The 22,171-nt window shown below is 40.8% G+C and overlaps 1 protein-coding gene across 10 annotated transcripts in view; it reads left to right on the top strand.

Annotated features, from left to right (window-relative positions):
• FREM1 (FRAS1 related extracellular matrix 1) overlaps nt 1-22,171 on the top strand; it is a 182,671-nt gene that overhangs the window by 16,697 nt on the left and 143,803 nt on the right. For all 10 annotated transcript variants that reach the window (XR_012374776.1, XR_012374777.1, XM_073880813.1 and 7 more), the window contains 2 exons: nt 16,635-17,134; nt 21,753-21,847. Coding sequence is in view for 8 of the 10 variants with exons in the window: in XM_073880813.1 (XP_073736914.1) it covers nt 16,901-17,134; nt 21,753-21,847 (329 nt within the window). In the remaining 2 variants the exon portion in view is untranslated. The remainder of the gene's footprint in view (nt 1-16,634; nt 17,135-21,752; nt 21,848-22,171) is intronic.

Below are 22,171 nucleotides of genomic sequence, written 5' to 3'. Positions count from 1 at the left end.
GTAATGTATGGTGATTAACATAACAATAAAAAAGAAGAATTTAACAGAGTTCTCACATATACCACTCACTCCCCCCCCCCCAGTTTCCCCAGTTACTAACATCTTGTATTAGTGTAGTGTACTACAATTGATGAGCCAATTATGATTATTACAATTGATGAACCAGTTATGATTATCTAATGCCCATAGTTTCATTTGGGTTCCCTTGTGATGTACATTCTGTGGGTTTTGATGAATGTTTAATGACCTGTATCCATTACAGTGGTAACTCTGATTGGTCTGCGCCAGAAAGGGGACTGAGTTTCCTGGAGCCTTGCTTTGTCTGTGGGTGTGCATACATGCGCCTGCCCACTGGGGACTTCGATTGGGCCATAATACATTTACATACTTTATCACATTTAACTATTTTAATGGCCCTGAAAGGTATCACTTATTGTATAGATGAGGAAACAGAGGCCAAGGAAGAATAAGGACCGTGTTCAAGGAAATAGTGGATCCGGGAGAAATCTGATTTATAGTCTGGCCTCTATGCTTATTACTATTGTATTTCCTTTCACTTCAGCTGTAATCCTAGAGCAGAACATTAAGCCCTCCCCACCCCCTTCCTCCTCCTCCTTCTCCTTCTCTTGTACTATATGTACAAAATTATTTCTAAAAAACAAACATTTGTAAAACAAACAAATATTTGTAAAATAAAGTGATGTGTAGGTCATGGCTGAACCTCAGAATTGTGCCAAGATCTGTTAAGTTTATTTGTTGGTTTTAAGAGTTGCCATTTTTTTTTTTAAATATGGTTTTTTTTTTTTTTTTTTAAAGATTTTATTTATTTATTTATTTGAGAGAGAGAATGAGAGAGAGAGAGAGAGAGAGAGAGAGAGCATGAGAGGGGGGAGGGTCAGAGGGAGAAGCAGACTCCCTGCTTAGCAGGGAGCCCAATGCGGGACTCGATCCTGGGACTCCGGGATCATGACCTGAGCCGAAGGCAGTCGCTTAACCAACTGAGCCACCCAGGCGCCCAAGAGTTGCCATTTTTTTTTTAAGGGTTCAATGTTCATTTTCTTGTAATGACCCCCATCTCCCTGAAGGGCAGGTATAGGCAGCTAGGTGAGGGCATGAGATGTTCACTTGGCAGATCTTGCCCTGACTGAGGGCTTTGCCCATGTGCTGGAAGGCCCACTCCCAGGAGAAGTACTCTCACACCAGTGTCTGTGTCTCCTCACTGCCAGGATCCATGTATATGACTTGTAGTTTTTCTGACTTTACTGTATCCCAGGATTTGATGCTTTCCATGCTCTGTTTGCATAAGTGAATAGAGTAGCCGGCCAACCAGTTCTTTAATCTTTGGCAAATCACTTAGCCCCTTAGGGCCGCTGCTTCCTCACCTTGACCTCTGTGTGTGTGCTGTGGTGTGCAGAGCATGGGGTTCAGGAACATGGGCTTTGGAGCCTGTCCGCTGGGGTTGGAATGTCAGCTCAATCATTTATTAGCATTTGCCTTGGACAAATTACTTTACCTAGAATCAGAATCCTTAGAATAGAATCTGCTCCATGGGTGGTTGTGAAAAAGGGCTGGATGCAAAGTAAATGCGTAACACCTGATGAGAATGTTGGTTTGAGTAAAATTTGGAGGAGAAGCTCCTTCCAACCCTAGAATTCTGTGACTTTTGATGTACTGTGACTTAGTCTCAAAGAACATTACATTTTTTTTATCGTTTATCACCTAATTTCTTAAGTCACCAAAAGCATTTCCAATACAAATCAAAACCACAATGAGATACCACTTCACATCAGTTAGAACGGCTACCTGGTGTTACCCCAAAGATACAAATGTAGTGCTCCAGAGGGGCACCTGCACCCCAATGTTTATAGCAGCAACGTCTACAATAGCCGATCTGTGGAAAGAACCTAGATTCCATTGACAGATGAATGGATAAAGATGTGGTATATATATACACAATGGAATACTACTCAGCCATCAAAAAAATGAAATCTTGTCATTTGCAACAATGTGGATAGAACTAGAGGGTATTATGCTAAGTGAAATAAGTCAATCAGAGAAAGACAATTATCATATGATTTCACTCATGTGGAATTTAAGAAACAAAACAGAGGAACATAGGGGAAGAGAGGGAAAAATAAAACAAGATGAAATCAGAGAGGGAGATAAACCATAAGAGACTTAATTACAGGAAACAAACTGAAGGTTGCTGGAGGGGAGGGAGGTGGGGAGATGGGGTAACTGGGTGATGGGCATTAAGGAGGGCATGTGATGTAATGAGCCCTGGGTGTTATATAAGACTGATGAATCACTGACCTCTACCTCTGAAACTAATAATACACTCTATGTTAATTAATTGAATTTAAATTAAAAAAAAACCTGTAACTATTCCTAGAAGAAAGCAGACCAAATATTAACCATAATTATCTCTGCATATTAGAATTTTGGATAGTTTTTATTTTCTTCTTTATAATTGTTTATTTCTCAAATTTTCTACAATGAATTTATACTATTTTAAAAATTGGGAAAATGTTATTTTTAAAAATTTCAGATGTACTATAGGTTTATTGTTAGAGATTTGAGTTTTCCAGTTTGGGGCAATGAATATCTTTGTTCATAAAGTATTTTCCAAATTCATACTTATTTCCTTAAAAATACTGCCTTAAAAAAAGCATTTCCATTTCAGCAGATCTTTTAACAGGACTATTTGTGATGGTTGGCCTCTTTTCTGCCCAGACATCTGTGAGTTTGGATTTTATCATTAGTTACGACATGCAAGTAAGATGGTCAAGGTTATTGTAGTATAGCTCAAGGAGCAATCCTGGGTAGTTTTTTTTTTTTGTTTGTTTGTTTTTAAGATTTACTTATTTGAGAGAGAGAGAGAGAGAGAGAGCAGTGGGGACGGGGCAGAGGGAGAAGGAGAGAGAATCTAAGGCAGACTGTGCACTGAGTGTGGAGCCAGACATGGGACTTGATCCCACGACCGTCAGATCACGATCTGAGCCAAAATTAAGAGTCAGACCCTTAACCAACAATACGACCCGGGCACCATGCTGGATAGTTTTCTGAATGTTGAGCAGTCCTTTTCACCATGAAGTATTTCATCTCGAATAAGTGTAAATTGCTGAGTCTGATGAACTCCTTAGAGCATTTTGCTCATATGCTATGGTAGCAATACCATTTTGTATTATAAAGTACTTTATTGTAGATCTCTCAATTTCTCAAAGGTGGGAGTTATACCTTAGTGAACTGTTACAAGTCAGCTGCCTCTCCACTCATTTACACAAATACTGTGCTTCTGTTGTAACATCTACTTGTTGATTCTCTGACTGCCACGTTCTTCTCTTCACCTTCAAACATGCCCCTTTCACCTTTCTAAATAAATCCTATTTGTTCTAATTTAGCTCTCTCCCCTTGTAGGAGACTTACCCTATGCCCAGTCTGAGTCAAATGCTGTCCTCCTATTTATTCCTGTAGCATGCAATGCATTCCACCATTAGAACACTTACCAATCTTTTTGAATTCAGAGTTTATATGTCTGTCCTTTTCCATTACACTATAAACTCTCTATGAGCAAGAGTTTTTTTTTTTTTTTGTCTTTGTAATCCTAGCACTTATTACAGCCCTTGTCACAAAGTGGGTATTCTACAATTGCTTGTATCTTTTTTTTTTTTTAAGATTTTATTTATTTATTTGACAGCGAGAGACACAGTGAGAGAGGGACCACAAGCAGGGGGAGTGGGAGAGGGAGAAGCAGGCTTCCCGTGGAGCAGGGAGCCCGATGCGGGGCTCGATCCCAGGAGCCTGCGATCATGACCTGAGCCAAAGGCAGCCGCTTAACCACTTGAGCCACCCAGGCGCCCCAACAATTGCTTGTATCTTGAAGAACAAATGAATTTGTCCTATTCAAACAGACAACCAGGATGTATTTTAAAAAGGGAATTGTTTCCGGATGATGAACTTCTGAACATGATTTCCTGTGAAATTAAACAGAATCTCCCTTCTGGACAACTTGGTGTTTGGTGAATTAAAAGATGCAGAATTCACTCAAGAAGAGGAAAACAAATTTCAATAGGGTGACTCTGGTTGGGAAGGTCCTAAGTGTAAGTTTGGGTGTGTACACATGGTTAAGTCCCAGGTGTAGTCAACCATAGTGAATGTGAATGTTTTTCATCCTGTTTAAGTTATTCAATTAAAACAAGCTGTTGTGAAAATTTGTTTGATACAACCCTCTGGCTAAAAGCAAAGTGAATGTAAATTATGGCCACTTCCTAATCTTCAAGGAAATGCCTTTGGTGGTTTAAGAAACTTCAATAGTCATTAAAAACAACTGTAAATCGCGGGCACAAAATCTTTTCCCCCTCTGACACCTGTTTTCTTTACCTTTGAAGGTAGTTTTAGTGGAAGGTCTTTGTAGAGAAAGGCCAGATGTCTGGTTTCCAAAGAGTGGCCTTGAATTTGGATTTCTGATGTAGATTCATTAAGTATGGATTTATCAGATGTGGCCAGAAATTTCAGAGATACCATGTGGCCATTCTATATTTCAGTCATTTTTAACTCTCTAACCTAGTGTTTCTTGAGTGATTTCTCCAAGAACCTTGATTTTGTATGGGGGTGGGGAGGGTTTTCTCTAAGTTTGCAAACTTCCGGCTGAAAGTTTTTTCTTTCCTCAGGACTTCTTAGAGCCTCTGATAAGCTCATATTGCACTGTGAATCTTAAAAAAAAAAAAAAATCAAAACAAACTTTAACATTCTGTGCTTCAGGTATATTTGGATATAGAAGACTCTTTTTGTATGAAAAATTTTTAACATCCCCCAAAATGTGTATTTTAAGAAACACAGTTTGCAAAATGTGGCCTTTATCGGTGGGATAAACATTGAACTGTTTGAAAAATCTGAGAATGGAAACCTTCTAATGAGTTTTTGTGGTGATGAAAGATCCATCTTTGTAACCTTGGTCTTGACAGCATAGCCCGAGGGGAGGCTTTCTTTCCATAGTTCTAGGAGTCTGTCAGGACTTGCTGAAAGGTGGGAAGAAAGTACTGAAAGGATTGTTACTGGACCGAGCATCTGTGATTTAAGTGAGCTACAGGGATAGTGGACTTTGCCGTGGTTTGGATGTTAGGAGAACGAAGTTTCCAAACCAGGCTTCATCTCCAGATACCTGGGTAATATTGATGCTGAGAAACTGATTAAAGAGACAATTTAGGTGATGCAAGCAAACTTTATTTAACACTTTATGAGGTGGACTGTCTCAGAGAATTGTAAAATGGGGCAGAAGGCAGGAAACTTTTATAGGATAAAGAATAAAAAACAAGGAAGAAACAATTAGAAAATATCTGACTGGCTGGGGCCACAGAGTAACCTTGTTCAGGTTGAGAAGGCGCAGAGCTGGCTTGGCGTTTGGGGATTGGCTGATTGAATAGACTGCGTTTCTGGTCAAGGAGAGCATTTACAGGGACATGAAAATTATCTAAGTTTCAGTTTGTGGATGTGGCATCCTGGGCAGGAGTGGCTCCATCTTGTGCCTAGAAATTTATTTTAGTGCTAGAAAAGTCACTTAACTGCCACAGGACTTTCTTTCTTCTATAAAATGAAGCGGCTTCTAAAAGAGAAAATACACATGGTTAATGGACATTAAAAATAAATAAAAAGCTAAATCTCAAGTAAACAAAGGAATGCAAGTTAAAATAGTGGTAGGATACATTTCACTTGGGAAGTGAGTAAAGATTAAAGGGATGATATGGAATGTGAGCAAGACTGGTAAGGATGTCAAATTAGCGCCATCTTTCTAGGAAGCATGCATATGAGGAGCCTGAAAATAAATTGATACCCTTTGATCAGATAATTCCATTGCCAGAAAACTATCAAAAGGAAAGAACTAGAAAAATAAACTATTGTATAATTAAGGAGTTTTATCACAGTCTACTGACATGGTAAGTACTTCAACATAACAAGAAATGACAGGTAGAAATCATAGTATACCCATGTCTTGGATAGAGTGCACAAATGAAAAGTAAGTTCACAGGGAATGTTTAATAATATGGAAAATGCTTAAACTAGAATGTTGTGTTAATAGAAAAAGATGGTCCACACTTTTTATAGTATGATTTTAGTTAAGTTTAAAAATTGTGTATACATACATATACATTTGAAACCCCAAGGATATTTTCTGTGGGTGTTGGGAAAGTGTATTTTTTCCTTTTCTTTGTGTCTCTGTATTTTTATCCTTTAGTTGATGAGCATGTATTTCTTTTATATACATAACAGGGGGTTATTTTCAAAGAAGCAAATACATTGATTAAAAAAAATGAAGGATATGGATTATTTGATTTCTAAAGTCTCTCCTAAACCATACATTCTGTGATTTAGATTGCATTTTAGAAGAAAATTGCAGAGTGGAGGAAGCACAATGCTATAAACAGAATCAACACATATTTTATTGATTTAATAGACTGGAATTTCAAGGAGGCCTGTTTGCCTTGAGGCCTTTAAATTGTGCTGCTAGGAGGGGAAGAATGAAGGGGGGGCACTAGAGGGGGAGACGAACCATGAGAGACGATGGACTCTGAAAAACAAACTGAGGGTTCTAGAGGGGAGGGGGGTGGGGGGATGGGTTAGCCTGGTGATGGGTATTAAAGAGGGCGCGTTCTGCGTGGGAAAAAAAAATTGTGCTGCTAGTGTGATAAGTTGGAACAGTAAGATGTGGTTAGACAGGGCATCTGCCTTAATTATCTGCCCTTAAAGTAACAACTACTTCTTTGAGAGAACGTTCCCTCCAGTGAAACTTTAACTCGGGCAACAGTCATCAATTGCTGTCCGGAACCATAAAGAAAATTGTTAAGCGTTCGCGTGCTGTAAGAAAATGACCCCAAGGGGGTAGTGAAGTAATTGCAGGGAGTATAAGATTTTGGTGTGAGGTGAAGCAGTATAATGTAGTGGGGTTAAGCGCGTGGGTCCTGGAGTCAGGCAAAACTAGGTTACTCCAGAGTCAAGCTGACCTTGGGCAAGTTACTTAACCTCTTTGCACCTCATTTTCCAAACCTGTAAAATCACTCTCTACTTCCTAAAATCCGTTGCAGGAATTAAACAAAGATAATATATGTGAAGTACTTTGAACACTGCCTAGCCTTTAGTAAGCACTTAGTAAATGTTAGTTCTTATTATGATTCTTCTGTCACTTCTTTAAGTCACTATTTACCTATAAAATCAGAATAATAGTAGAAAATGCTTTGTAGGGTTTTTGTGAGAAATAAATGAAAATATACATATAGAGAATAGAGCTCAGTGCCTGTATATAGTAGGTAATCAAAAAAGGGGGTGAAGTTCCAAGAGTTCATTTTTGCCCTTGCTTCCCTTGCCTTTGGCGATGTCTCTAGGAACAAGTTGCTGCGGCTGAGGTCGAAGAGGTTGCTGCCTGTGTTCTCCTTTAGGATTTTGATGGACTTGTCTCACATTTAGATCTTTCAACCATTTGGAGTCTATTTTTGTGTGTGGTGTAAGGAAATGGTCCAGTTTCATTCTTCCGCATGTGGCTGTCCAATTTTCCCAACACCATTTGTTGAAGAGACTGTCTTTTTGCCATTGGACATTCTTTCCTGCTTTGTTGAAGATTAGTTGACCATAGAGTTGAGGGTCCATTTCTGGGCTCTCTATTCTGTTCCATTGATCTATGCGTCTGTTTTTGTGCCAGTACCATACTGTCTTGATGATGACAGCTTTGTAATACAGCTGGAAGTGCGGAATTGGGATGCCGCCAGCTTTGCTTTCCTTTTTCAACATTCCTCTGGCTATTCGGGGTCTTTTCTGGTTCCATACAAATTTTAGGATTATTTGCTCCATTTCTTTGAAAAAAGTGGATGGTATTTTGATGGGGATTGCATTGAATGTGTAGATTGCTCTAGGTAGCATTGACATCTTCACAATATTTGTTCTTCCAATCCATGAGCATGGAACGTTTTTCCATTTCTTTGTGTCTTCCTCAATTTCTTCCAAGGGTATTTTATAGTTTCCTGAATACAGATCCTTTGCGTCTTTGGTTAGATATATTCCTCAGTATCTTACAGTTTTGGGTGCAATTGTAAATGGGATCGACTCCTTCATTTCTCTCTCTTCTGTCTTGTTGGTGTATAGGAATGCCACTGATTTCTGTGCATTGATTTTATATCCTGCCACTTTACTGAATTTCTATATGAGTTCTAGCAGTTTTGGGGTGGAGTCTTTTGGGTTTTCCACATAAAGTATCATGTCATCTGCAAAGAGTGAGAGTTTGACTTCTTTGCCGATTTGGATGCCTTTGATTTCTTTTTGTTGTCTGATTGCTGAGCTAGGAGTTCTAGTACTATGTTGAATAGCAGTGGTGATAGTGGACATCTCTGCCGTGTTCCTGACCTTAGGAGGAAAGCTCTCGGTTTTTCCCCATTGAGAATGGTATTCGCTGTGGGTTTTTCATAGATGGCTTTATGATATTGAGGTATGTACCCTCTATGCCTATACTCTGAAGAGTTTTGATCTAGAAAGGAGCTGTATTTTGTCAAATGTTTTTTCTTCATCTCTTGAGAGGATCATACGGTTCTTGTTCTTTCTTTTATTAATGTATCGTATCACATTGATTGATTTGCAGATGTTGAACCAACCTTGCAGCCCAGGGATAAATCCCATTTGGTCGTGGTGATTAATCCTTTTAATGTACTGTTGGATTCTATTGTTTAGTATTTTGGTGAGAATTTTTGCATCCATGTTCATCAAGGATATTGGTCTGTAATTCTCCCTTATGATGGGGTCTTTGGTTTTGGGATCAAGGTAATGGTGGCCTCATAAAATGAGTCTGGAAGTTTTCCTCCCATTTCTATTTTTTGGAACAGTTTCAGAAGAATAGGTATTGATTCTTCTTGAAATGTTTGGTAGAATTCCCCTGGGAAGCCATCTGGCCCTGGGCTTTTGTTTGTTGGGAGATTTTTGATGACTGCTTCAATTTCCTTAGTGGTTATAGGTCTGTTCAGATTTTCTAATTCTTCCTGGTTCAATTTTGATAGTTGATACATCTCTAGGAATGCACCCATTTCTTCCAGATTATCTAATTTGCTGGCATAGAGTTGCTCATCATATGTTCTTATAATTGTTTGTATTTCTTTGGTGTTGGTTGTGATCTCTCCTCTTTCAGTCATGATTTTATTGATTTGGGTCATTTCTCTTTTCTTTTTGATAAGTCTGGCCAGGGGTTTATCAATCATGTTAATTCTTTCAAAGAACCAGTTCCTAGTTTCGTTGATCTGTTCTACTGTTCTTTTGGTTTCTGTTTCATTGATTTCTGCTCTGATCCCCCTCTACCTCTTTTACCCATCTCCCCACTCACTGATTTCCCCTCGGGCAACCACCAGTTTGTTCTCTGTACTTAAGTTTTTTTTTGTTGTTATTGTTGTTTATCCTTTTTTTCTTTTTCATTTGTTTTGTTTCTTTTTTTTTTAAAGATTTTATTTATTCATGAGAGACAGAGGAGGAGAGAGAGAGAGGAGAGAGAGAGAGAAAGAAGCAGAGGGAGAAGCAGGCTCCCAAGGAGCAGGGAGCCCGATGCGGGACTCGATCCCAGGACCCCGGGATCATGACCTGAGCCGAAGGCAGACACTTAACCATCTGAGCCACCCAGGCGCCCTCATTTGTTTTGTTTCTTAAATTCCACATATGAGCGAAATCATATGGTATTTGTCTTTCCGTGACTTATTTCACTTGGCATTATACTCTCTAGCTCCATCCATGTTGTTGCAAATGGCAGGATCTCATTCTTTTTTATAGCTGAGTAATATTCCATTATAGATATACACCACATCTTTATCCATTCATCTATCAATGGACCCTTAGATTGCTTCCATATCTTGGCTACTGTAAATAATGCTGCAGTAAACATAGGGGTGCACATATCTTTCTGAATTAGTGTTTTCATTTTCTTTGGGCTTATTCCACTCCATTCTTTCAGGTTTATTTTCATTTTTAAAGACTTGAGGGTACTGCTGAAATAGGGAAGACAAAAGGTTCCATTGTTCATATCATCTTCCCTTGACTGGTAATAATTAACCTGGATCACTGAGAATAGTATGAGGCTACATATGAGAGTCCTGCACATAGCAAAGCAAGCAAACAAAAAGTTATGATAGATTATTGTGCTGGGCACAAGAGGGGAAAGGTATATTCCTTGCATTGTGTAGCTACCATTGCAAAATTTTAAAGAAGAATAGTAAATATGAATCTTATCAGGGCACATGATTATCATTGACCATTGAAAATTTCCATTGCAGTGAGAGCCTAGGAGACAGCTAGGATCCATTCTTTTCTTGATGTATGCAGAATATCCTAGATAAGTGACAAGAGTATAATGATTTTATTAACATAAATAATACATGCTCTTAAGGTTAACCCAAATGTATAAATATGAAGTAAATACTAGCTCATATTCCTTATCCCCCATCCACCAGGAAATGTTACTAAATTACTTTCTTCTGTTCTAGAAATTTACCAAGAAAGAAAGGTTGATTACAGAAACATCTTTGAATTTTTGAGGAAGAACTCAAAGCAGAGTGGTTTACCCCTTTTCAGAACATCTCTTCACTCATTTTTATTGGCTTGTATAGATATTCCTTAGAATACCTGATTTCCACAAGAAGGAAAAAGGCAATGGTGAGAACACGGTCTGTAAGAACAGAGCTGCTTTGGAGCTATGACTTGAGGATTTTGAAATGCCGAGAAGCAGCTGAACCACACAGGCAAGCAGACAGGGTCAAATTAAATCTGAAGTGGCTAAATGTCAGTTTACAAGCTCCCTAGAAGAATTTAGCCACCTTTCTGCTTCCGCTTCTGAGTGCTCCAGCTGATTCTGCTCACGCCGTGGATGCCCACATCGGCAATCTGAGTGAGCTGTGCTTAGATGGATTCTGAGCATCTGACTTCGCCCTATGTTGGGACCAGAAAATGGACTTCTCACGATGAGCTATATCAGGGTGTTGTCAATTAAAATTATGATGTTCCCACTGGATGTCATAATTTTGTATCAGAGATAAGACAATCACTACCATTTAATTTGTGTGTGTGGGGGGGGAGATAAAAGACCCATCATCATCTATGAAACCTTGTATGATTCAGAGCCCTGATTTCCTTGGCTATTGTTCTGTTCGTTTGTTTGCTCTTTTCTTCCCCATCTGTTCATCCAAACCCTTTCCTCTCTCCTCTCCCCTGCTACCTTCTTCAAATGAAAAATCAGAGCAGTATTTTCCATGGAATGCCCACAAACTTGGTGTTTCTCAACACCAAGGGAAAAATACAAGAGCAAAATTTGAATATAAATAGAACATAAATACAACATACTCTTTTGGATCTTCACAGAGCCTAATTTTGCACACTTCACCCAGGCCCCACTGGTTGAAGGATGTTTGGTTTTGAGTTTGGAAATTATTCCTCTTGGACCCTTCCTTTCCTCCCATTTGTGTTGCTTCAGGTTGTTTTGGAAGTACTGGAATTCAGTCTTTACTACTACAGCCTGCCTTAAGATCATGAGGAAGAAAGAGTAGAGGAGAATGTGAATAGAATATACTCTGACTTGTACTGAACCCGATTCTGCGGCCTTCACCAAGGCCTGTGTCCTGCCATTCTATTTTTCTCAAGACAAGCTTTCCTCTTATTCCTTTGATGTATTTTGTAATAATTATGCTACATTTGTATGGGGCTTTATAATCAGAGTATTTCCACATGCATTATTTCATTTGGTCTTACAGGGAAACTGGGAGCGGGAGGATGGATAGGTCTGCTTTTTAAAAGAGGAAACCAATGTTCATAAGAATCGAGTCAAATCTAGATTTTCAGAATTCAGGTCCACTCTTTCCACATCATTGCGGCTCAGGGGGCCACAGAAATAGATTTCCTCCTCTTTCTCTCTCATCTCTTCCTTGTGGATAAACCTTGGGATCTTGGTCTGTGTACTTATCTGGTAATTAAGAACTTACTATGATTAGAGCATGAGCTATTGCCCCATATACTATTAGGCAAGAAGGTACACTATTTAGCTCATTAGCGACTGAATTAAATTAATAGAAAAACTTGAATAAGGTGATGATTAAAACTGTAGTTGCAGTTCAGTCATGAGTACCAAAATAAACCCCAAATAACAGTGGGTTCAACAAGAAAGAAGTTTATATCCTCTGCCACATAAAATTCTGGAAGAATGGGCTGGTAGGGTGACTCCACTTTGCAAATGTCCCTTCTAGGCTCCTTCTAGGTCACAGCTCTGCCAGCCTCTGGTGTGGTCCTGGGCAACAAGATGGAGGGAATCATGGAGATAAATCCATGAATAAAAAAGATAAAAATTCTCACCTCTGTGAGGGAGATGGTCACAAACAATACAAACAAGCAAATGTATTTTTAGATGGTCATAAGGGCTAAGGTTGAAAACAAAGCAGAGAACGGTGCTGGAGATGGGAGTGTCATAGTTTTAAGGGGGTGGTTAGGTGTGGTACACTGCACATGTGACATGTGATGGAAAACTGGCAGCCAGTGAGGTGGGAAGAAGGATATCTGAGGGAAGAATGTGCCAGAGGGAAGAGCAAGTGGGAAGGTTCGGGATGGGAGCAAGAGGAGGTTAATCTTGATCTGTATGAGGGAAGGCAGAGTTGCTAGTGGGGCTAGAGCAGAGGAAGGGAGGGAGGGTGAACGGAAGAGGAGATGAGAGAAGTCAGGGAGACGCACATCACATACACGGTTGCCTTATGGCTTTTACACTAAGATGAGAGGCCGTTGGAGGTTTGGGGTGTGGACGTGACCTCAGTAATATTTAATAGGACCCTTGGCTGCCATGCCGAAGAATGCCTACAGCGGAGGCAAGAGGAGAAGAAGGGAAGGCAAAGTGAATGCTATTTGCAGTCATCCAACAAAGAGTTGATGGTGTGGCTTGCACCTTCGTAACAACAATGGAAGTGAGAAGTGGTTGGAGTCTGGATATGTCTTGAAGAAGAGTGCATTCGATTTATATTGCCGTGTAAGCAAATGACTACAGACTTCGCGGCTTAAAACAACACAAATTTCTTATCTCACAGTTGACATTGGTCGGGAATCTGGTCACAGCTTACCTGGGTTCCTTGCTTCAGGCTGCAATCAAGGCATCAGCTGGATGCTAGACTTTTTTTTTTTTTTAAGATTTTATTTATTTATTTGACAGAGAGAGACAGCGAGAGGGGGAACACAACCAGGGGGAGTGGGAGAGGGAGAAGCAGGCTTCCCGCCGAGCAGGGAGCCCGATGCGGGGCTCGATCCCAGGACCCTGGGACCATGACCTGAGCCGAAGGCAGACGCTTAATGACTGAGCCACCCAGGCGCCCCTGGATGCTGGTCTTATCTGGAGGCTTGATTTAGGATGAATCTTCTTCCGAGCTCGTTCAGGCTGTCAGCAGAATTCATTTCCTTGTGACACTGGAACTCATGGAGACTTCCTGCTTCAAGGTCAGCAGGAGGGCCTGGAGCCCCAGCCTGCTAAGAGAGATTCTTATATTACATAGTGTAACCATGGGAACCATCACCTGTGCCTTATTCTGTTGGTTGGAACCCTCACAGGTTCTGCTCTCATTCAAGGGGAGGGAACTTCCGGATGCTATGGGGCAGCAATTATTGGAGGTCACCCTAAGGTGTGTCCACTGCAATGAACAAACAGGATTTTGTTGCTGTTGTTTAGCTGTAGACCAAACACTGAGCAAAGGAGAGAACAACTGAAAAGTTGGATGCCATTAACTGAGGTCGGAGAGAGGGAGGGAGGGAAGACCAAGAGCACCAATTTGGCGACATGAAGAATGAGATGCCCATTAAATACCCCCAGGGAGATGTCACATAGACAATGGCATGTGGAATCCAGAGTTAAGGGAGGAGGTTAGAGATATAAATTTGGGACTCATTAGCATATAAGTGGTATTTAAAGCCAAGGAATGAGATCACTAGGGAATGAGGGTAGACAAAAACCAGGTCCAAGGACTGCACCCTAGGCTCCCCACGTTAAAAAGTCAGGGGATCTACAGCAATTGCACTACTGGGTATTTACCACAAAGATACAAATGTAGGGACCCGAAAGGGTACGTGTACCCCAATGTTTATAGCAGCAATGTCCACAATAGCCAAACTGTGGAAAGAGCCAAGATGCCCATCGACAGATGAATGGATAAAGAAGATGTGGTATATATACACAATGGAATATTATGCAGCCATCAAAAGGAATGAGATCTTGCCATTTGCAACGACGTGGATGGAACTGGAGGGTGTTATGCTGAGTGAAATAAGTCAATCAGAGAAAGACATGTATCACATGACCTCACTGATATGAGGAATTCTTAATCTCAGGAAACAAACTGAGTGTTACTGGAGTGGTTGGGGGTGGGAGGGATGGGGTGGCTGGGTGATAGACATTGGGGAGGGTATGTGCTATGGTGAGCGCTGTGAATTGTGCAAGACTGTTGAATCACAGATCTGTACTTCTGAAACAAATAACGCAACATATTTTAAGAAAAAAGAAAAAGAAGAAGATAACAGGAGAGGAAGAAAAGGGGAGTATGTCAGAGGGGGAGACGAACCATGAGAGATGATGGACTCTGAAAAACAAACTGAGGGTTCTAGAGGGGAGGAGGGTAGGGGGATGGGTTAGCCTGGTGATGGGTATTGGGGAGGGCGCGTTCTGCGTGGAGCACTGGGTGTTAGGAACAAACAATGAATCATGGAACACTGCATCAAAAACTAATGATGTAATATATGGTGATTAACATAACAATAAAAAAATAAAAAAAAAGTCAGGGGATCTAGGAAGAAGCAGTAAAGGAGAAGGGAGGTAATAGATAAAAGGGGTGCACTAGAGGGTGCCGTCCTTACAGCCTTTACAAGTTGATTTAATTCTCAGAAAGCAAAGTTTTTCCCCTTGTCTCTCCATTTTGGAAAACACTTAGCCACTCTCCTCTCTCTGAATGTGCTGCTTTTTTGGAGTGGTCTTAGATGCCAAATGTGAATGGAAACCAGGTTTGACTTTGTAGTGAAGGTTCAACAACCAGGTTTGCATTTCTGCCCAAATAAGCCAACCTAATTCAGCTGGAGTGTGGGCAACACCATCAGTGGGAGTGTGGGAACTGTTTCAGTTTGAGACTGACACCATTTAAAAAAAAAAAAGGACTGCTCTGTAAAGTGCACACCCCCCCCTTAGATATCAGGTGACGCATGTTGTGTACTGCCTCAGAAATGAATGGTTTCGGGTGGGGGGACGGGTTAGCCTGGTGATGGGTATTAAAGAGGGCACGTTCTGCGTGGAGCACTGGGTGTTATGCACAAACAATGAATCATGGAACACTACATCAAAAACTAATGATGTAATATATGGTGATTAACATAATAAAAAAAGAAATGAATGGTTTCAAACAGTGACAAGAGAATGAGTCTTCCCTTGATGTATTAGATATGGATAAATTTTTGTGTAAACCCTTTGGTCAAACATTTTGAGTATCCATTGGTTATATACAGAAATTTGTTGAAATCGTGAAACTGTAAAGACTTCCTATGGGCATAGCAAACCACCATTGGTTCATCCAGCTATACCCTGAACTTAAGTATTTATTGCAATACATCTTATTTTGCAGAGTCATTTCTGTTGTTATGGAACACAGAGAAATAATCTTGAAATTCTAAGTGGTTAAAGGAGGAACAAGGACCCCATTTGTGCAGATTCAGTGCATTATAATGTAATTGGTGGCGTAGAGGGTTCTAGAGGGGAGGGCGGTGGGGGGATGGGTCAGCCTGGTGATGGGTATTAAGGAGGGCACGTACTGCATGGAGCACTGGGTGTTATACGCAAACAATGAATCATGGAACACTACATCAACAACTAATGATGTAATGTATGATGATTAACATAACATAATAAAATTAGAAAAAAATAAAAAATTGGTTAAGATCTAAAAAAAAAAAGATAATGCGAATATGTATGCATATGCCGAGTCATTGGCTGTGTCTAGTGAAGTCGTGTGACTTAATTCCTAGTCCCTTTGACATGTAGGCAAAACCCTCAAATGTTCACTTAGAAAAATATCTGTTCTCCAGTTTCCGCTCAAGTGCTTCTCAGGTGTCTTCATTGTCCAGCAATGTCAAAACTGTGCTCATGGGACAAATGACGAAGCTTGTTTCTTATGTGGGTCGTGATGATTTAGGATTAATCAGCGTTTGAACCAGCGTGCAAATAATTCTGTCAGCTCTCTTCTACAAATTAGGCAGTCCTCATTTAACAGACGAGGAAAGGGGAGCAGAGCTCAACGCCCTCCGAACGCAGGCGACCAAGCGCTGCACTTGGGCAGTGAGGCTGGCTGGCTCCTGTGGGACCACACAAGTGACATCCCCACGGGGTGGGGGTGGGGACACAAGGGGCGCCTTGAGTCCGGAAGTGGGAGTTACAAGCAGGGTAATGAAATGGCTTCTCTGTTTTTCACATGGGCCTGGAGGTCAAGTTAGTTTATTTGTTTTTAATTTAGCTGAAATTATAGGCTGGGTGAAAGATTCCTTTGCCAGCAGGGATTTTTTGAATAGCCACACAAACCTTTTGGTCTCTCTCGCTTTCCTACAACCTCTCCTCTCATTTGCAGGATTAGAAAAGCACTTGGGAGGCACATTCATCTTGCCGGCGTTGTCAGGAGTGATCAGCAAGTTTTATTAAAAGCCCTGGGATTGCCTGAAAAGCCTCCTTGTCTGGGTTTGAAATGAAAGGGACATGTTAAGATCTTGGGGCAAATTGTCAGGACCCCTTGCCCTGCCCCTTGGACTATGAGCTAACATCTCTGGAGGAAGCACAGAAGCCCTCTTTTGTTGAAGGGATTTCGCCGGTGGACAAACGGAGTTGGCCCCTGACAGCATGAGTGCTCTGACCTGGGGTGGGCCCCGTGCTTTGCCCCTGCTGTTGCTCCTAGGCTGGGCCGGTGCCACCTTCATCAGCCTTAACCGTGGGCTCAGGCTGCTGAAGGGCAGCTCTGCCTACCTGTCGGGAGATGACCTGAAGTTTGCCATCCCCAAAGAAAAAGATGCTTGCAAAGTGGAAGTTGTGATGAACGAGCCAATGACTCAAAGGGTTGGGAAACTCACCCCACAGGTAGGTCCTACCTGCGATTTTTCTATTCAGTCATGTGTATGAATGTGAGTGAGTGTGTGTGTGTGTGTGTGTGTGAGAGAGAGAGAGAGAGAGAGAGGAAGGAAACAAAGCAGGGACAGACTTCCAAGGGCTGGAGTGGGCCATCTCCTGTGTGGTGTGATATGATCAGTCTTTATGGGATTATTCTTGCCCCAAATGATCTCATCTCATCATTCCTAGTCAGGGTGCCTTTGGATAAGATATCAGATTTCAAGATGTGTTTTAGGCCCCACTTGTGATCGCAGACTAGCACAAGTAAGATGTGAAGACATTTTTATCTGTTTCCATCACTAGAACATTCCGTTGAGTGGGAGGAGAGACATGGAAAAGAGAGGTGAAAATACTTCCCTTTAAATATTCATTGTTCTTCAAAAATGTCTGTAGACAAATGTTTTCCTTTAGTCAAGATCTTGGAGACCTCGTCGTTTAAGAGTATTCTAGGCACAATCCTTTTGTAGGATGAAGAGTTACCTTCTAAGTCATTGGGTTAAAAAAAAGTCTGTATTATCTTGTATTGTATTTGCTTGAAGTAGGGGTTTACCTCTCTACATAATAAGGAAATTGCTTCTGGTTTTATGACTTGTCCCTACTGTGGTTTAACTTCCTCCCAAGGCAGGCAATTTTGAGAATGTTCCGCACTGGCTGGTGCTGCTTCTGGAGACGTGCACCATTATTTGTCAACTGTGAACATTAAGTTTCTTCTCCATTTGGCCAAAGAATTTTATCCCAGGAGGTTACCTCAACAGCAGTACTAGATGATGTAGAGACAAACTTCAGGAGACTTAGATACTAACTCGAGTGGCTATTGCAAACTGTTCCACTTACCGCACTCAGAGGACAGTCCAACTCCGAAACACATCACAACTCTCACTTAGGGAGTATTCCAGATGTGTTAGCAACCAAATGTCTCTCTCCAGTTTCCCATGAGATTTTCTTTTGTCAGTCAGAGCTTCTGATGGGCACCTGCCAACTGTCTGAATACAGTAATGGCCCCAGTTCCTAAGGGGTTGTATTCCCAAGTGTTTGGGAATTGCAACATCTTCACACTTGCTCCCAACACGATTTGCACTGCAAAAGTGTGTGTGGGTGGGGGTGTGGGTGTGTTAAGATTTTGTTTGAGAGACAGAGCACGTGCAGGGGGAAGGACAAGCAGACTCCCTGCTGATCTTGGGGTCCATCCCAGGACCCCAAGATCATGACCTGAGCCTAAGTCAGATGCCTAAGCAACTGAGCCACCCAGGTGCCCAGTGAAAGTGTGTTTGGTTGGAAAGAGGAGAGACCTGGGATAGTTCATAACTGCAACCCAGATGCACTAAATGCAACGAGTAGGTGATATGAATAAGCTCAGCTGCAGAAAATGGAATCCTAACCACAGGGACTCGGTTCGTTAAAAGCAAATCCTTGGAGTTTTGGAAAGCAATAGAGGACCCTAATCCTAGAACACCGGTGTCCATGGCTGCATGGATGTATGTAGGTGCCTTATAAAGTAATGAACTCATAATTTGGTGCCCCTTCCAATCAATATATTTAAAAAAATTGTTCAACATTTATTTAGAAGTGAGGCTGAATATTTTGTGGGGGAAGAGAAAAAAATTCTTCGTGGTGTATGCTGGGGCAACCTATGGGTCCTCTATTGCTCTCCAAAACTCCAAGGATTTGCTTTTAACAAACCGAGTCCCTATGATTAGGATTCCATTTTCTGCAGCTGAGCTTATTCATATCACCTATCTCTGGCCCTAAGCATGCAAAACAAAAGCCCTATTCTTCACCAGATTCTCCCTCCTTAGAAAGTAATTTGGGGAGAATGTACTGTTCCTTAAGTCAGCCTCTGAGGAGTATCCTCTCCCTATTCCAAATAGCCTGTGACTTATAAACATATCTATAGTGCTTTCTCTGCAAGTAACGAAATTGTCTCCATTATGTATTATTGCTGTTGTTTTAATGGTCTTCGCCATCTGGTCGGCTCTGAGATACTAGAGAGCAAAAGGGGATCTAAGTGACTACCATCAGGTAAAACACTTATTTGGGGGTCAAGAGTTATAAGAGATCTCCATTCCAAACTTTCTCTGATTTGAAGGCCAAAATCCAGTTAATAGAAAGAATATGGAGCAGAAACAGCATGCCTGCCTGGTTTAGGGAAGTCTGGATGGGTTGGCCACGGAGGGGGCTCCAAAAAGTCCCAGCTTGTCTCCTCGAGTGCTGTGACTTTAGTGCAAGAAAATGTTCAGTGAGCGCATTTCTGGAGGTCAATGTGGCAGCTCAAATGGATTTATCTGGTCTAAAGTAAATACGGGACTTGTATCTTCTAAAATTTATTGTGTGGAAAGGAGGCCATTGAACTGTGGAGTTTCATTATCTTTCTGTCAGATATCTGTACCATAAGGAAGTCTGTGTACCCAGAAAACTTTCTCAGACTGCCAGATGATCTTTCTACTTTATTATGACAATTTCAACAGAAACCAGATTCCTAAGTAAAGTCTGTTGTTTTTTTTTTTTTTTGGTGCAGGGGAATGTGTGCCTATTTTTAATGCAACCCTCCCCAAGGATTTATTTCTTATGGCGTTTTTGAAGTTAAACATAGCCAAATGTGCATGCATACACACAAAGCCTAAACATTATTCTTTAATAGCACTTACCAGTAAGCTGGAAGCAAGGCTTATGTGAACCCATTTCTAGCAAGATGACTGTATTAACAACACCCTGCTGTGTAATGAACAGTTTTATTTGATTTGCACAGAAAATGTTTTGTTTAACATCTGTTCAATTAGTGTTTTCATTTCATTACTGAAGTTTGTCTTAGGACCAACAGGTTCATTTTCCTATTGGATATTTGGAGAGGGATTTCACTTGGCGCACACCAGTACCTTCTGTTTAGATAACCCTCTTGATATAGTCAATTAGATAAGGTCGGTGGCAATATGTTTTCCTCATATTTTAGGACAAGGCTTCCTCACACACAGCACTTCTCACACCTGTTTCAAAGCAAGAAATTTCCTGGGTGGAAAAGCACCTCAGTTGAGAGCTGAGCTTGCTTTTTTGAATCAGAAATACAGCCGTAAGAAAACATCTCTAGGTTGAACCAGCTTACTGTCATTAAAGTGAGTAATGAGTTAGGAATGTGTGACAATTTAATTATAAAATGTAATGGAAAAGCAGTTGAAGTGGAAAAAAACCAAGGCTAGACAGTAATTAGAAAAGGATTTAGCTCTCCTTTGTTTTAGTTAGTAAATTTATGGACAATTATGGTTGTCGCCTTTTATAAAAGGAAAACATATTATGAAACATAAAGCAGATGTTTCTTTTAACAAAGCAGATTGTCTCTTTATCACCATGACTGTTTGTCAGTGATATGGGGAAGGTCTTTCCTTTATCTCCTTCCTTGTTGTCAATTAAAAAGAGGAACCGATGATGTCTGTGGGAAAAGAAGATCATTTGTATTAGTAATAATGTCTTCTTGAAGGGGACGATGTTGCCTGTAAATGATTGAGCCTGTGACAAGGTGTAGGCCACACACCATGAACTCAACAGTGACGGTGTGCCAATACCTCAAGGGTATTTCTTAACACTCTGCCAAGTCAGGTAGGGCAGAATGAGAATCGTGGTGTGGTTGGGAGAGAAAATTCTTCTTTTGAGAATTAGGGTTCCCAAAATACAACTGTTAGCAATTTCCTTAATAGTTCTGAGTGAGGTGATTGAGTTAATTATAATTTTATTTGAATAGAAGAAATTACCTTTAGCTTGCTATTTGTCTCATCAACCATTTTTAAAAAGATTTTATTTATTTATTAGGGAGAGCACGAGTGGGGGGCAGGGAGGGAGAAGGGGAGACGGAGAATCAGGCTCCCCACTGAGCAGAGAGCCCTAGGCGGGACTCAATCCCACGATCCCGGGATCATGACCTGGGCTGAAGGCAGATGCTTAACCACCCAAGCACCGCTCATCAACCATTTCTGCCATTAGTAACCAGTAAAGCAGTCTTTTGCAAGTGTCTGAGAAGCAACTCTGGGTCACGTTTGGCTCTGATCAACCACAACAGTATCCATAGCCAGTGGCTTCATTTTTGAATATAAAAATGCTATTTTAGAAAAGAAAGAAATAAAAGGAAAAGAAAAAGATACATAATATAAGTAATACAATGTGTTTGTTGAGGGGTAATGCATGCCTTTTCATGCGTACAGGCAGGTAGACCTCTAACTCAGTTGCTATGAACCTCTGAAGGGTGTGGGTGTATTATATTTTGATAAATGGGACCATCGTTTAAATGTACTATAAACTGTAAACAAAGAATCATTTTAAGAGGTAATTACTCCCTAATATATCTGCTTGATCTGCTTGGATTTTCATAGTTTAGATATTCTCACAAAAAGACACACCTATATAAGCAGGATGGGAACGGACATGGGGATGGTGTCTCTAGGTGGTGGTGGTTATAACATGCACACACGCACACACGCATGCATACATAGACACACCCCACTAACAGCCCATGATTTCCCCAGGCAGTACTCTATTGCCAGAAAAATCAAATCTTGTACCAATTTTTTTCACCTATATTTATCCATTTCTTCACGTGAACTAGGTCTTTGACTGCCATTTCCTTCCCAATGAAGTAAAGTATATTCACAATGGTTGCCCGATTCTTGATGAAGACACAGTGAAGCTTAGATTGTACAGGTAAGCAGCACGCATAACCATTCTGTGTACTTCTTAGGGCTTTCTCTATAGATTGATACTAGCATGAGGCTAGTTGCTAGATTCCAAACAAGCAAGTAATCAGTAGAAATTGGGGACCTAAGTAGGTGAGGCACGAATTGTTGTCTACTTACAATTATCTTTATTTGTATCATCCATCCTGGAGGCTCTTCTGTGGCAAATTTCTGTCCTGTTCCCCTTTAGAGTTCTTATACAGGTATCTCTGGTGATCCACCTTCCCGCTTATAATGGGAAATGAAAATTACAAAATACAAATTCTTAATGAGAACTAGGAAAATATATTCC

This window comes from Callorhinus ursinus, unplaced genomic scaffold, assembly GCF_003265705.2.
Source record: "Callorhinus ursinus isolate GAN/ISIS: 27379988/994484 unplaced genomic scaffold, GSC_fseal_2.0 scaffold39, whole genome shotgun sequence".
Lineage (NCBI taxonomy): Eukaryota > Metazoa > Chordata > Mammalia > Carnivora > Otariidae > Callorhinus > Callorhinus ursinus.
Note: the sequence above shows the minus strand (reverse complement) of the source record. Positions and strands in the feature narration are given on the sequence as shown.